At 40.9% G+C, this 15491-nt stretch overlaps 2 protein-coding genes across 3 annotated transcripts; both read left to right on the forward strand.

Annotated features, from left to right (window-relative positions):
* The first annotated feature begins 110 nt into the window (after positions 1 to 110).
* On the forward strand, positions 111 to 9830 carry LOC107392144 (pituitary tumor-transforming gene 1 protein-interacting protein). 2 transcript variants are annotated; one of them, XM_015969756.3, is made up of 7 exons: positions 111 to 470; positions 1032 to 1087; positions 1274 to 1382; positions 3175 to 3277; positions 3703 to 3768; positions 4136 to 4182; positions 9310 to 9830. In XM_015969756.3, exons 1-7 carry the CDS (start codon positions 200 to 202, stop codon positions 9345 to 9347), a joined length of 690 nt encoding a protein of 229 aa, XP_015825242.2. In that variant the 5' UTR covers positions 111 to 199; the 3' UTR covers positions 9348 to 9830. The 2 variants fall into 2 exon arrangements, with proteins under 2 accessions (XP_015825242.2, XP_015825243.2); XM_015969757.3 differs by having other exon boundaries at positions 1035 to 1087.
* Positions 9831 to 11332: 1502 nt separating this feature from the next.
* LOC107392145 (small ubiquitin-related modifier 3) lies at positions 11333 to 14777 on the forward strand. The gene is made up of 4 exons (XM_015969758.3): positions 11333 to 11490; positions 12439 to 12567; positions 12651 to 12722; positions 12858 to 14777. The coding sequence occupies exons 1-4, from the start codon at positions 11470 to 11472 to the stop codon at positions 12918 to 12920; spliced, it is 285 nt and encodes a 94-aa protein (XP_015825244.1). The 5' UTR covers positions 11333 to 11469; the 3' UTR covers positions 12921 to 14777.
* Positions 14778 to 15491: the final 714 nt, after the last annotated feature.

Consider the following 15491-nt stretch of genomic DNA (forward strand, 5'->3'; position numbering starts at 1 on the left):
TTTGGCTGAAACTGATTGTAGTGACAGAGATCTAAGCCCCCCCCCCACACACACACACACACACACACGCACACACAGTTTATCTGAAATTAGAAAATAAATAGCCCGATCTAATATTTTTTTCCTAAATCTATACTCTTTTTTTTAAAAGAACCCGTTTGACTGAAAAACATCTCAGCATTTTTGAATAAACACAAAAATGCATTTACTGTTTGAACGCATTCCTGTCTTTTGTCTGCGCTGTTGCGTCACGAGGGCGCGTCACGGCTTGTTTCTTTCACGACAACTTCACTTTTGGAGTTTCTCTCGGCTTGAGCGGACGGAAAGCGCTCCGTACTTCTACTTAAACACAAAAGCAACGCAATATCTACTGCGTCGACGCGCCTGGATGAGGATGATGGAGTTGCGGGTTTTCCTCCTTCTTGTTTTGGGTTTAGCAGCAGCGTCAGCTCAGTCCACACCTGACCAAGGTAGGAACGAAGAAACCTAACCTGATAATGTATGAAGGTCATTCTGTTTCAAAAAGCACAAGCTCATTGTTCTTTTCCTTTTTGTTGCATTATGGTGCGTAAATTCTCTTTATAGATTATCAGAAAAAACGTGACGAATTTTAGGCCATTAATCAGAAATGGTTTAATTAAAAGGCTTGTTGATTCATAAATAGTCATGAAAAATGAAAGCAGTTTTTTCAGTTATGAAAATTATAACAGAAATTATCGAATATTCCTTATTTTTGTTTCTAAAAGCCAAATATTGATATGTAAAGAATTAATCTAATGTAATCCTCAGCATATTTATCTGGATAAAAACATCCCCAAAAAAACTTGTTAGAGATTTATTGTTTTGTTTGTGGTCTGAAACACTTGATCCAAAGCTTGTGTGTTTCAGATCTGGTATAGAGTAGAAATAGCCCTGGAGGATTAGCAGTGGTTACACCAAACAAACCCACAGGCTTCCCTTTGAGTTTAATCTGCTGCTTAAAACTCTCTGGAATTTTGGTTTAATGACGTCTCCTTTTTTCTTGTTCCCAGCAGTGTGTGAGAGCAGGAATGGGACGAGCTGTGAGGAATGTCTGTTCAACGTGTCTGTAAGCAAAGGGCCTCTGATTTCTGCTCAGCTGGTGTTATGTTGTGACTAAACACAGGACGTGGTGGCTCGTCCTCCACCGTTAAACCTGCTAGGCTGGTTTGAAGAGAAACTGGTCTGTTAGCCTGAATACTTTGGGCTTGTTCTTTTTTAAACTTATATTATTGTTTTTATTCCTTCTTCGCAGTGCTTGTGGTGCACAACAACCAAATCATGTTTAACTTACCCAGCAAAGACCATCCTCCCACCTCATTCACTCTGTCCACTGAATGATGCCCGCTGGGGGCTCTGTTGGAGTAAGAAACACACACACACTGGTCTTCTTTGATCTGCTTTTTATTTGTAACAAATTGCTTTAAACCACACGACAATGAATCGTTTCACAGAAATACTGCATAAATGAAAGCAAAGGAGTTGTTAATTCATCTATGTGAGTTTCTGTAGAGTTCTTTTCACTGAAACAGCTCTTCTTAGGGTCTCTAATGACCTTCTGACTCACAGTGATGCAGGGAACTGTTCTGTTCTGTTCTGGTCCTGCTGGACCTGACTGCAGCCTTTGACACTGTTGACCATCACCTGTTGCTGGACAGGCTGAGAGACTGGGTAGGCCTATCAGGAACTGCTGTGAAGTGGTTCTCCTCTTATCGTTCTGAGCGTTCCTTTTCTGTGGCCATCTCCACGTTTAGGTCCTCCACCACCTCCCTTACCCATGGTGTCCCACAAGGTTCTGTGCTGGGGCCTCTGCTCTTCCTCCTCTATCTGCTGCCTCTTCATCAGATCCTGAGCTCTTTTAAAATAATCTCCTACCATCTTAATGCAGATGACATCCAACTGTACATCTCCTTTAAGCCCCTTGAGATGTCTAAGTTGCAGATGTTACACACCTGCTTAGACTCTATCAAAACCTGTATGGCTGGGAACTTTCTTCAGCTGAATGAAGATGAGACTGAGATCCTCATCTGTGCCCCAGATAAGCTGGTTCCCAAAGTCAGAGACTCTCTTGGTCAGCTTGCTTCTCACACCAAAACCTTCAGTCAGGAATCTTGGTGTGACCTTTGTCCCAGCTCTAACCCTGGATCCTCATGTCTCTTCTCTTGTTTGCTCTTCCTTCTTCCATCTCAGGAACATTGCTAAGCTGAGTCCTATTCTGTCCCGCTCTGAACTTGAGACAGTTATCCACACCTTCATCTCCTCACGCTTAGACTACTGTAACTCTCTTTTCACGTGTCTGAGCAGAACCTCCCTGAACCGTCTACAGGTGGTCTGTCAACTTAAGGGTTCATTTCAAGATCCTGGTTCTGGTCTATAGGGCCTTACATGGACAAGCACCATCATACATTGGTGATCTTCTCAGTCCCTACACCCCCAGCAGGTCCCTGAGGTCCAGTGATCAAAGCCTACTAGTTGTGCAGCGCAACAGGCTAAAGACCAAAGGTGACAGATCATTTGCTGCTGTGGCCCCCAGACTCTGGACCTCTCTGAGCCTGAGATCACTGGACTCAGTGGTCTCCTTTAAAAGCAGCTGAAAACTCATTTCGTCACACTGGCTTTTGCGTGACCTTCATCTCCACCCTCTCTGCTCTTTCTTCCTATTCTGCCTTTCCTGGGATCCACTGATTTACCTTTTTTCTATTCATTTTCTCTCTCCCTTTCTTTACACTTTTTATTCACACTTTTTTGCCTTTATTTTAACCATATTTTTTAATAATCAAAAACAATATTTTGTATAGTAAATGTTTTGTTCTTGTGGAGCACGTTGTGATTTTTATCTTGAGAGGCATTATATAAAAGATGGTTTTCTTTCTTTCTAGTGTAAAGCGCTTTGGAGTCTTCTGACTCTGACGAGCGCTATACAAGTGCGGGTCAGTTATCATGACTCGTCATCAACAACTGTCTGGTGCAGATCCTTAAGAGAGTCACTTGTGTGTTTTGAAAATGGAATGCAGTACCTAAATTTGACCACAGGACGGCATTCTTACTTCATTTTTACATCATGCACCTTTAAAGAATTATCAAAAATGGTGTAACGTATAAAAATTGTGATGCTGGTCTGTGGTGGGCACTTTCTAACACTCGTCATGTCTGCAGTGAACTTCCGGATTCTGATAATCACCATATCAGTGTTCTGTGGTGCGATCATCATCGGCCTTGTGATCTGCATGTTCTGCTGCTGCAAATGTGAAAACGCTGGGTAAGTGTACTGTGTGTGTGTGTGTGTGTGTGTGTGTGTGTGTGTGTGTGTGTGTGTGTGTGTGTGTGTGTGTGTGTGTGTGTGTGTGTGTGACACTTTAATTACAAGAAATGGTATTTAAGAGAAGTCCAGATATTCAATTTTGTTGCATTCTTTCTCGTTTTCACAAAAAGTAAAATCAACTATACTTAGGCTCACCTGTTTGTCAGCATTTGTGCTAAATTCATTGTTGAACCAGTTTCCGTAAATTTTATGAAGTTCTGTTGACACCTAGGGCAGCATCCTGTTTGTGTGCGTTTTGGTGTTTATTAGGGCCATTCAATAAACCTCGTGTGTGTGTGTGTGTGTGTGTGTGTGTGTGTGTGTGTGTGTGTGTGTGTGTGTGTGTGTGTGTGTGTGTGTGTGTGTGTGTGTGTGTTTGTCAGATCCAAACGATTTGAGGCAAAGATGCAACGGCGGGCCAACAAAACAAAAACCAAGCAGGAAGAAAGGTGAGAAATAATATTAAGAATGTTAAGAATGCGATGCAGTTCATACTTTTTTTTTGGGACTATTCGGTGTTTCCCTAAATGAACAAGGACTTAATATTTAAAAGAGGTTTATAGAAATTTATGAAATTACTAGATTCCATAATGCTGTTTTTCTTTTAGAAAATGTAACTAGTCATCTAAATTTCTGCAGTTTCTGGTTGTTCTGCACCGACCACCCCTGTGGCATTATTAGCATGACTGGTATCAGTTTCCTTGTGCAACCCAAAAGCGGAGTGGGTTGTAAAACTGGCCAAACTGGTTTTTGGGTCTACAAAATGTTAATGTTATTTAGTCTGTTTGGATCACAGGAAATTCGTTGTGTTTGCAGGAGGGCTGAGATGAAGCAAAGACATCAGGAAATCAGGAGTAAATACGGTGAGCCTCTTTCCTTTTTATTATATTTATGGTTTCGAAACCTTTAGTGAGTGAATAAATCAATGATGCATTATGCATTTCACCCTTAGAAAAAACGGTCCCAGTGTAAGATCTGCTTACATGCTTTATTCCTGAGAGTAATATGACAAAACATGTCTGGGTTTTTAGGATAAAGACATTTGTAGTCTACTTAGTGTGGGATAACGATTTGAAAAGTATTTACCCCGTCGCATATTTCTTCAGTTTCAGCTCAAACAAACGTGAATTTTAAAGAAAATTTGAATAAAATAAAATGCAGTTTCAAATGAGAATGTTTTTCATTTAACCAATAAAAGCCGTCTGAGCCAGCCTTGTTTTATGGGACTTTAGAAACCACTCAACAGAACATGTCTGATAACATGAAGTTAAAAGATCTCAAAAAGCAACACGTTTCTAACAAAATTCAAGAACAAAAGAACACAGAAAAACATCTAAAGCCTGGGTTACACTGAAGAAAGACGCTTCAGCGCCGTGCCGTCTTTTTGAAAAGAAGCTATTATAGTTGCTGAGAGTGGCTACACAGGCAGCGCTGCGCCACCTCCCAGAAGCGCAGCGCCATGGCGCTGAAGCTGGTCACCAGTTCTATTTGAAGCGTGGTGGCGCTGCCGCGGAGCGGCTGTTAACAACATTATTGAGTACTTTACAACAGACATTACGATCTCTTTATTTATTTATTTATTTATTTATTTATTTATTTAAACCCAACTGCTGGCATAATCCCAACCCCAGCAATGATAACTTTACCCACTGTGCAAAGACCTAGTTTGGACGTCCTACAGACGTTGTCCGGACCGACAGATTAATATAGACATGATCTACACATCCATGTGACGCTGACCGTTTGTAGGGTAAAGTACTATTGATCTTAAAATATTCTAATAAATAGCGTGCTTCCCCATTTCTAATGAATTTGAGTCTCACAAAACATGATGGCAAGTCTGATCACATAAAAAGGAAAGTCACTTTCTGCTTCCTGTTCCCACGTCCTGCGTGATGTTGTTATTATCGCACAACTTTCCAAGAGATGCTCAGCGGCACGGCACTTCCTGTGTGACCATTTGATTTCCCCAAACTGTGGTGTTTCCGTGGCGAGTCTGACTTCAGTGTGCCCCATGTTTAATTTATACTTCTCTGTCAGCTCCCTCGTGCAGGTTCATTGACGGAGATGTTTTCCCTTAACTTCTCCGACGCCTGGGGTGTTGCAAAGCAATTCCCTGCCATGACAACAGAGGGCGTAGCTCTTTCCTGCCATCAGTATAGTCACTTATCCGGTTCACGATAATGTATTTACTATTGTGTTTAAATTGCTTTTATTTATTGCAGAGACTTTTGTTAAAAAAACAAAACAAAATTGTCCATAATTTTCTTCCACCTCCTAATGCAATTGCCACCATTAAACCTACGTTTCTTGTCATTTCTGTCCACGAATAAAACGCTTGCTGCGTTACTTTTTACTCCTTCAGTCACAAGTGAATAAACGTTCATATTTTCAGACTTTTTCCGCAAGGCATTCCTCAATCTGTTCTATGTCTGCCACTAAATATCTTTTTATTACAGGGAGTGCAGAATTATTAGGCAAGTTGTATTTTTGAGGAATAATTTTATTATTGAACAACAACCATGTTTTCAATGAACCCAAACAACTCATTAATATCAAAGTTGAATGTTTTTGGAAGTAGTTTTTAGTTTGTTTTTAGTTTTAGCTATTTTAGGGGGATATCTGTGTGTGCAGGTGACTATTACTGTGCGTAATTATTAGGCGACTTAACAAAAAACAAATATATACCCATTTCAATTATTTTATTTTTACCAGTGAAACCAATATAACATCTCCACATTCACAAATGTACATTTCTGACATTCAAAAACAATACAAAAACAAATCAGCGACCAATTTAGCCACCTTTCTTTGCAAGGACACTCAAAAGCCTGCCATCCATGGATTCTGTCGGTGTTTTGATCTGTTCACCATCAACATTGCGTGCAGCAGCAACCACAGCCTCCCAGACACTGTTCAGAGAGGTGTACTGTTTTCCCTTCTTGTAAATCTCACATTTGATGATGGACCACAGGTTCTCAATGGGGTTCAGATCAGGTGAACAAGGAGGCCATGTCATTAGTTTTTCTTCTTTTATACCCTTTCTTGCCAGCTATGCTGTGGAGTACTTGGACGTGTGTGATGGAGCATTGTCCTGCATGAAAATCGTGTTTTTCTTGAAGGATGCAGACTTCTTCCTGCACCACTGCTTGAAGAAGGTGTCTTCCAGAAACTGGCAGTAGGACTGGGAGTTGAGCTTGACTCCATCCTCAACCCGAAAAAGGCCCCACAAGCTCATCTTTGATGATACCAGCCCAACCCAGTACTCCACCTCCACCTTGCTGTCGTCTGAGTCAGACTGGAGCTCTCTGCCCTTTACCAATCCAGCCATGGGCCCATCCATCTGGCCCATCAAGACTCACTCTCATTTCATCAGTCCATAAAACCTTAGAAAAATCAGTCTTGAGATATTTCTTGGCCCAGTCTTGACGTTTCAGCTTGTGTGTCTTGTTCAGTGGTGGTCGTCTTTCAGCCTTTCTTACCTTGGCCATGTCTCTGAGTATTGCACACCTTGTGCTTTTGGGTACTCTAGTGATGTTGCAGCTCTGAAATATGGCCAAACTGGTGGCAGGCAATGTTGGGCAAGTTACTTCAAAACTGTAATGCATTATTTATTACTTGTTACCCTCATTTTAAAGTAATTTGTTACATTACAATATTACTGATTTTAAAATGTAAGGCATTACACTACTTTGGCATTACTTTAAGTTAGTTTCACCAAAACAACTTCAGTATGAATCTGGTAATCTGACGCTCAGTGAGCTCATGACATATATGTGGAAAGTGATGTGGTGTCTGAGCTAGGGTTGCTGTTAAAAACAGTCAGATATGCTTTAAAATGATTGTTTATTAAATAACAACAACAATCTGTACTCTCAGCACGCTGCCATCTTATAGGGCCATCTGAGCAGGGAGTGAGGTGGTGGGGGCTCCAAGCCTATATTTGCCTTGGTCCCCAAATGCCTTGACACGGCCCTGGATGTGGGACTGACTTCTGGGGTGATCTGATTCTATCACATGTATAAATATTAAATGCTTATATATTATTGCTTTTCACTGGTAAAAATGTGCATTGGGGATAAATCTACCTACTTTTTTTCTTTTCAAGCACTTTGTTTTGTTTTCTTGGTTTTATTTGAATAATTTTCTGTCCTTTCACTCTCTAACCTTCCTGCATGCTGCATGTTTTCTCCGTCTTCCAGAAAAACTGTTTCCTAGATTTCCTACTTTCCAACTAATCAGCCAAGGGGATCTACCGAACGCAAAAAATAAAAAAGCTTCGCGCTGCGCTCCTGCAGCAATGAGTTGAAATCACCGGCGCAGATTATGAACTCAGCTGAAAAGTACATGAAGTACCAGAGAATATGGGCTGATATAAACGATCACAAACAAATTACTTTGTTTTGGTGGAGCGATTTTGTGAATATAACAGCGGCCGTGCGCAGGACGCAGCTGGAGTATTTGAGCCATTACCGCTGCATCCTCTCTGCTCATAGAATGCCCGCAAAGCTGAGTCCATAAATGACATCATATATGTGGATACTGGATCTTTTTTCAGGCTTCCCGCAGTTTGAATTTTTAGGAAACCCACATCTTGATTCTGGGTTTAAAAATGCATTGTAATTACCGCGTTACTGACAATTGTACAGAGTAAATATTACCATTTTCTTTCCCTGTAATGCCTTACATTACCACATTACAGCAAAAAGCAATGCATTACAGTAATTAATTACTTTTGTACCGCGTTACTCCCAACGCTGGTGGCAGGTGGCATCTTGGCAGCTGCATGCTTGACTTTTCTCAGTTTATGGGCAGTTATTTTGCGCCTTGGTTTGTCCACACGCTTCTTGTAACCCTGTTGACTATTTTGAATGAAACGCTTGATTGTTCGATGATCACGCTTCAGAAGCTTTGCAATTTTAAGACTGCTGCATCCCTCTGCAAGATATCTCACTATTTTTGACCTTTCTGAGCCTGTCAAGTCCTTCTTTTGACCCATTTTGCCAAAGGAAAGGAAGTTGCCTAATAATTATGCACACCTGATATAGGGTGTTGATGTCATTAGACCACGCCCCGAGATGCACATCACCTAATATGTTTAATTGGTAGTAGGCTTTCAAGCCTATACAGCTTGGAGTAAGACAACATGCATGAAGAGGATGATGTGGACAAAATACTCATTTGCCTAATAATTCTGCACTCCCTGTATTTGAGCGAGCAATGGCGATGCTGTTGATGAATTTAAAGAAAGCAGCGTCCATAACTAACACAAGCTTGCAATCTCCGTCACTTTCGACAGATATTTCAAAAGTTGGGCATGTCTCTGTCAACTTCTGGGAGCATAATGCCGTTGCATGTCTCTGTATCGACACAGACGGAGAATTATAAATTAGGCTTTAAGCCCTGCAGGCCACAATTGCAAGGGGTTAAGGTCAGAGGTCGTGACTCAACAATAAGAATAACGTGGTGCTTTCCATTCCATGTAGATTAAAACTAACTCAGGATTTCAGTAAAACGGCATACAAACAGTCCAACATGGTGGTGGTAGTGTGATGTTCTGGGGCTGCTTCAGGATGTGGACCACTTTCTGTAATTGATGGAACCATGAATTCATACCAGTAAATCCTGAAGAAGAATGTCTGATCTTTGACCTTAAACAGAATGGACAACCATCCAATGTGGCTGAATTAATGCATTTCTGTAAAGAAAATGGGACAAAATTTCTCCACAGCGATGAAAGAAACATGTTATCAGATACCCCACATGCATGACTGCAGTTGTCACCAGTTATGGACATGAGGAGTCGATTACTGTTTTAGATAAAGCCAGGTTGGTTTGAGATGGAGGTTTTAAACTTGACTAATTCAGACGGGGATTATGGGCTTAACTCTATTAGTCAGATTCTTAGCAATGAAACCAAAATGTAAAATTTGCTCAACTACAAAAACATTTTTTGCACTTTTTAATGACTTGTTTTCATGTTTTCGTAGGTCTAAGTGGACCAAACCCGTACTCCAAATTTTCATGAAACCATCAAGCTGAGAGTTTTAAACTGAACACAGCTGAGATCCACTCTGACATAAACAATCCACCATTTAATGGAAAATAATGTTTTAATCAACAAAAAAGATGAGTTTTGTAAGGAGATCCTCTGACATCAATCTGCTAAAACCAACTTGCTCAGCTGCTGTTTACTTTAAACTTTAACATTTTCCTGTGGCTTCCATAGCATCAGTCTATCTGTGCTATTTATTATTCTTCAGTTTATGTGTACATAATAGAAAAATGTAAGGTTGGATGCTGATTGTTTTTCTTAAAATTTTACATTTTTTTTAAAATTGCTGCTGATTTTAAACTCATTGTAGAGATTTAATTTAATTTTTATGTATTTAGACCTATTTTAGACCTTTGAAGTCTGCTTTGTGTTGTTGACTTCTCTAGCCTAATTTTGGTGCTTTTTATGTATTCCCTAAGACATAAACTTAATAAAAGGTCAATCGTTGGCTCTGGATTTGTGCTGGACTGCTTATTTCATGTTGTTTTTTACATTCTGTCAATATAAAGTAACCCACATTCTCAAATATTAAATATCATATTAGGCCCCATCACCAAAAGCCACAAGCAAGGGCGTCGGTTTGTTTTTAAAGTTGTCGTGCAATACCAATAAGCTTGAGTGTTGCTGAACCTTCTTGGGGTGGTTCTTTGGGTTGGGGAACGTTGTGAGGAGACACCTGCTGACATTGTATGGACATTGTATGGACAATCCATTTAATAAAATTAGCTGAAACGTAGTTCATCTCATTGAGGACGTCACACTAGTGATCAGGTTGATTTCAACCACTCAGACCAGATCCTAGCCGATAATCTAGACTGACAATGCTTGTAAGGCTAGACTCGCCTCTCCTGCAAAAAAGGAGGACTTACAGAGTTTAGTTTAGCATTTTTTCTTAGTTTTTATTTTTACTAGATTTTGATTTCAGACTTTAAATTCTATTAGTTTCAGTTAGCATTATCATTTGTTTGATTTAGTTTAGCATTTCATTTTTGAAAGTGCTTTGTTCAGTTTAGTTTTATTATTTTTAGTTATAGTTTTATATAAAAAAACTACATAACAGTGGAAAAAATAAAAATATGTCCAGATGAGAGGCGGGGCTACACCTGGGCAGGTCTCCAAGTCTGCTCATTACAGGGACCATCAACGTAATTTGGGGGGGGGGCAGGGAGGACCCCCCCCCCCACCACCACCACCACCACCACCCCCACACACACTTTTTCCAAAGTCAGGTTTTGAACCCTGCACTTTTTACCATCCAAAAACAATATTATGCTATAAACTGACTCTGGTTGAGCTCTAGGACCAAGCGGAAAAAAACTGTTTGTGTTGAAGCCTGTTTCCCATTAGAACATACTGTAAAGATACCCCTGTGTCCCCCCACTTCTAAAGTAAAAATTACGTTCATGACAGGGACACACTCAGATTAACAAATTTAGGAACACTTTATGTCACATGGACATAATTTTTTTTTGGGGGGGGGGGGGGGGGACATGTCCCCCCCACTTTTTCCAAAGTCATGTTTTGACCCCTGCACTTTTTACTATCCAAAAACAATATTACGCTATATTAAATTGACACTGGTTGAGCTCTAGGACCAAGCGGAAAAGAACCATTTGTGTTGAAGCCTGTTTCCCATTAGAGCATACTGTAAAGACACCCCTGTGTCCTCCCCCCCCCCCCCCCCCCACTTCTAAAGTAAAAATTACGTCCATGCCCCGTCAGCTTCAAAAGTGCAGGCAAATAGGCTGCTCTGTTAGTGCTTCGTTTGTGCTGATTTGTGCAGGTAAAGTTGATGTACAGAGCAGCCTATTGCCTGCACTTTTGAAGCTGACTGTTTTGAGCTGCAGTAGCGCGTCGGGCACGAGCTTGTACGAGAACGCGCGTCTTGTGAGTTCTTTTATTCTCATATGCGCGCTCCCGCGTCTGCAGTCCCGCGATGGACACACCACGTGATTTATTCCGACCAATCACTGACCGGTAACATCAGGCGGAGCGCGCGTCCGTTAGTGGAGAGAAGATAGGACACCGGAGGCGGCAGGAAGACGGATAAAGGCCGGTGACAAAGTGCTCAGAAATCCCCAAAAATCCAACAGAGATGTCGGAGGAAAAGCCAAAGGTAAGCTTCTCGGGCTCACGCAGCGGTCTAAATGCAGCGGCATTATGACTCTGGTGCACGGGCGAGCGTTTCTTACATGTGCAGTCTGAAAAATGGCCTGGTTTGCACGTTTTTCTGAAGCGGCGCAGTGTTTGTTTCGCAAATGAATGAATACCCGCAAACCTATGTACGCGTACAGCGCCTAGACTGGCCAGTCTTGTTGCTAAAACAAAACACCACCCAGTCTTTTGACGTAGACTACACTTCTAAACAAAAATATCTTATCTGATTGTCACATGTGCGCTTTTTTCTTTGTCGAAACGGTGCGCACGATACGTCCGCAACGCCGCAAATTCCGCAGCTGCAGGAGCGGCAAAAGAGCGCAAATAGGATATGACGCATCAATTTATAACTTAAAGCGGGTTTAAGTATACATAAGTGTTTACGGTTATGTTGATTCTTGTGATCCCACAATGCTTTAAAACAAAGCTTATTAGCCGGTAGCTAAAGCTGCAGAAACACCGGTGTATCACCTAGCCTAAAGCTAAGCATGCTAACACTAGCGGCTAAAACTGTAACACTGTTATGTCATCCCCCATCAGGTCTCATGCATGCTCATCTAGTGTTGTGACACAAACTAAAGAACGTTTAATGGCTAACGTGGCACCGAAATGGTAATTTTTAGTTATAAACGTATTTACTACAGTGAAAATAAAATTGTTTTGATGGCTACCAAAACACTTGTCTGAATATCGTGACAGTATTTGATCAAATGTAAGATCATACCTACTTATAATTTAAAAAAAAAACATTTGAAAAGTGTTATTAGAAGCCCTCAATGTGTCGTATGCTTCCTAAAATAGTCGTGCACTTTTTAATAACCTAGCAGTGCTGCTAACGAACACTAGCTGTTGTGCATAATAGTGATCGTTATGATAACCTGCTTGTTCACCATGTCTGTTTTTGCAGGAGGGAGTCAAGACGGAGAACGATCACATCAATCTCAAGGTTGCAGGGCAGGATGGGTCCGTTGTCCAGTTCAAAATCAAAAGACACACACCGCTCAGCAAACTAATGAAGGCGTACTGTGAACGGCAGGTGAGCTGAAAGCCTGGCTGCTGGTTAGATTCCTCATGCTGCACACACTAAATCACATTTGCTGCCTTGGTCTCCCGCTGCAGGGTCTCTCAATAAGACAGATCAGGTTCAGGTTTGATGGCCAGCCCATTAATGAGACAGATACACCTGCACAGGTATGATCACGATAACTAAATATTCACTTTAACTTGGTGACTAAAATATTTTTTCTGCAGTTTTGATAAAGTCTCACTTGAAGTCATAAATGCGAATGATATTCCTCATCAGATGTTTCACTGTGCTTTCTGCAGCTGGAGATGGAAGATGAAGACACCATAGATGTTTTCCAGCAGCAGACAGGCGGGCGCTGCTAAGCCCCACCCACCTCATTGTCGACCATGCCCTCAACCATCTTCACCGTCTCTTTCCCTGCTTCTCCTCACAACTTTATTATATCATTATTGATTACTATTATTGTTGTTATTTCCTCTGCTTCACAGTGCCCATGACTCCTCAGCTGTTAAAGTCAGGACTGAACCTTCGTGTTCACGGTCCCTCTGCTGGCCAAATGGGACTAGATTTCCCTTCTGGTGCAGCGGGCTGTGATTGGACCAGCAGCTTCTCAGAGTTGCTTCTGGTGGTTCAGTGAAAGCTCAGTATCCAGTACTTTGGTTGTTATCGATTGGTGTTTTTTTTTTTTGTATTTTTTTTCCTGGTGGGCATTAAAAACATGTCTGCAATGCGTAGACATGTGCTCGCCATTTCACTGCTTTTCTGTCGAAATTGAACTTTAATTGTCTTTAATTGTATTTCAGGAGCTTCTGCATTATTATTATTTTGTATTTTTGACTCCCGTTTTAAAAACCGGACACCCTCGGAGCTTGTAATATGTTTCCTTCTGTACAGAAATAGAACAGATGTTAGATTATTGTAGTGGGGTTTAAACCAACAATCCAAAGACGAAACATTAGCTTCATATTTAACGTGTCCCTATTATCAAGGTTCAAACTCATGTCTTTTGCTTTTATTTAAGCTTGTTTTAGGTGTATCTGCAGTACGGGAGGTTGTTGGCTCAGGCATGATGCTTGTTCAGGGGATAAAGTAACTGCTACTGAGCTGCGTCCTTAGTTGGACCAAACTGGGGTTTAGCTGTGTCGGATTCATCCCCACAAGGATGCGTGCAACTTTTGACCAAGAAGCAGGCCGCTTCTTCTCCTTGTGATGATTTTAGTGAGTGGCTCTGCCTCTGGGAGCAGCTTTGTCACATCTGTGTTGTCGGGACACGCGGAGTGACAGGACGGCTGATACTAGATGTGCTCTGCAGACAAACCGCTTCCATCGTTATCGTTTTTCATGCTGTACTGCTGAGAATAACACCTTGTGGTGTGTGTATCTAATTCTACTTGCTTTGCTGCAGTGTTACAGTGGAGATATCTCAAATGCTGTTTGGTCAGCCGGTAAACCTCTGGGAGTCGTGTGTTCTGTGCTCACATGGCCCATTTTTTTCCTACACGGGTCTCGAAGTTAGCTTCAGTTTATCCTTTTTTGGGTTGGAAACAAAAGTTCTTTTTCTTTTGGTTTTGAAATTCGTCTGATCTCCCTGAGCTCAAAGCTTGCAAAAATATGAATTGAAGTGTAGAACTGTTTTGAGCTTAACGGTTGTCCAGTAAGGCTCTGTGTCGTGGACGGGTTCAAGGCTGCACTTCTAACATGAATATTAACACAACGTCAAAAAAAAAAATCCTCTGTTTAATCGCTCGTATAAGAAAATGAATTTTCTGTTCTGTCTTCATCTACCTGAGCTCTGGTTTTACATATTCTTTATCAAACATTGAATCCAGTGTCCAGTTTTTAAATGAATATTTAATACCCGCAGTTAACTATTTAAAATACTCGTTTTACTGTTCAGAACCCAGCTCAGTCTTAGTTCAAAAGCATCTGGCACACTTTAGTGGCACAGAAGCGTGGTAGATCTTTGTGCACAAACTAGTTACAAGAAGTGATTTCAGCTTTCCTCGCTAAAATAAGAGCACATTCATCATTATGCCTACAAATTAGCCTTCCACGTTCTTTCATTTTAGCAAGAGTAATCAGGACAGAGGGGCGTTCAGATCAACTTCACTGTTATGTATGAAGAACAGGGTCCAGGTCTTGTCATGTTTCTCTACTGAATTGTACATTATTTGTTGTCTTTTACTACTGTATACAATAAATATAGTTTGGTACTCAGATTTTCTGTCAAGCTCGTTTGGATGCGTAATATTAACATATACACTGGTTTTGAAGTGTCTGCCAGGCCCACGTGCAAATGAGGGACAGGTGTGGTATTGTGCCACAAAATGAGCCACTAGGTGTCATTGAACCATGGCAACCTGGTTCCTGCATCTCCCCAGGTTAATAAATGAGATTCAGGTCAGCAACTCTTGTTTGATGTTTAACATGAAAAATGGAAAGCAAAATCCCCCAGGATTAAAAAATATTTTAAAGGGTGTCAAAAGCACTTTGGCCTCACTAAATGGGATAAAACCAATTTGATCAAATACTTTTTTTTTATAGGTATTGACTTTTTTAATCGAAATTTTCTACAATTAAACAAGATTGTAATAAACAGAAGTGGCTAGAACAACAAATTCAAGCAGGTGTACAAAAAAGGTTTCTCAAAAGCCATACTAGGCAAATTTTTGACATTGTAAAATAATTTTCTTGAGCCAGTAAAATAACCTTAAAGGGTTATGAAATGTTACTCAGACCACCACCACCCTTTGTGGCCAGAATATTGCAAGTTCAGAGTTTACAATCCAGTCTTTGTTTAACTTAAAGCGAAGCAGACATAGCAGCTTCCAGCATGTTTCCTACCTGCTCTAGATCATGAACACAGATGATTTGTTTAATTTAGTGATGAACCACTCACACAGACACTATTGAAGGGTGAGGAGACATTTCTG

Source organism: Nothobranchius furzeri, chromosome 18 (genome assembly GCF_043380555.1).
Source record: "Nothobranchius furzeri strain GRZ-AD chromosome 18, NfurGRZ-RIMD1, whole genome shotgun sequence".
NCBI classification, from domain to species: domain Eukaryota; kingdom Metazoa; phylum Chordata; class Actinopteri; order Cyprinodontiformes; family Nothobranchiidae; genus Nothobranchius; species Nothobranchius furzeri.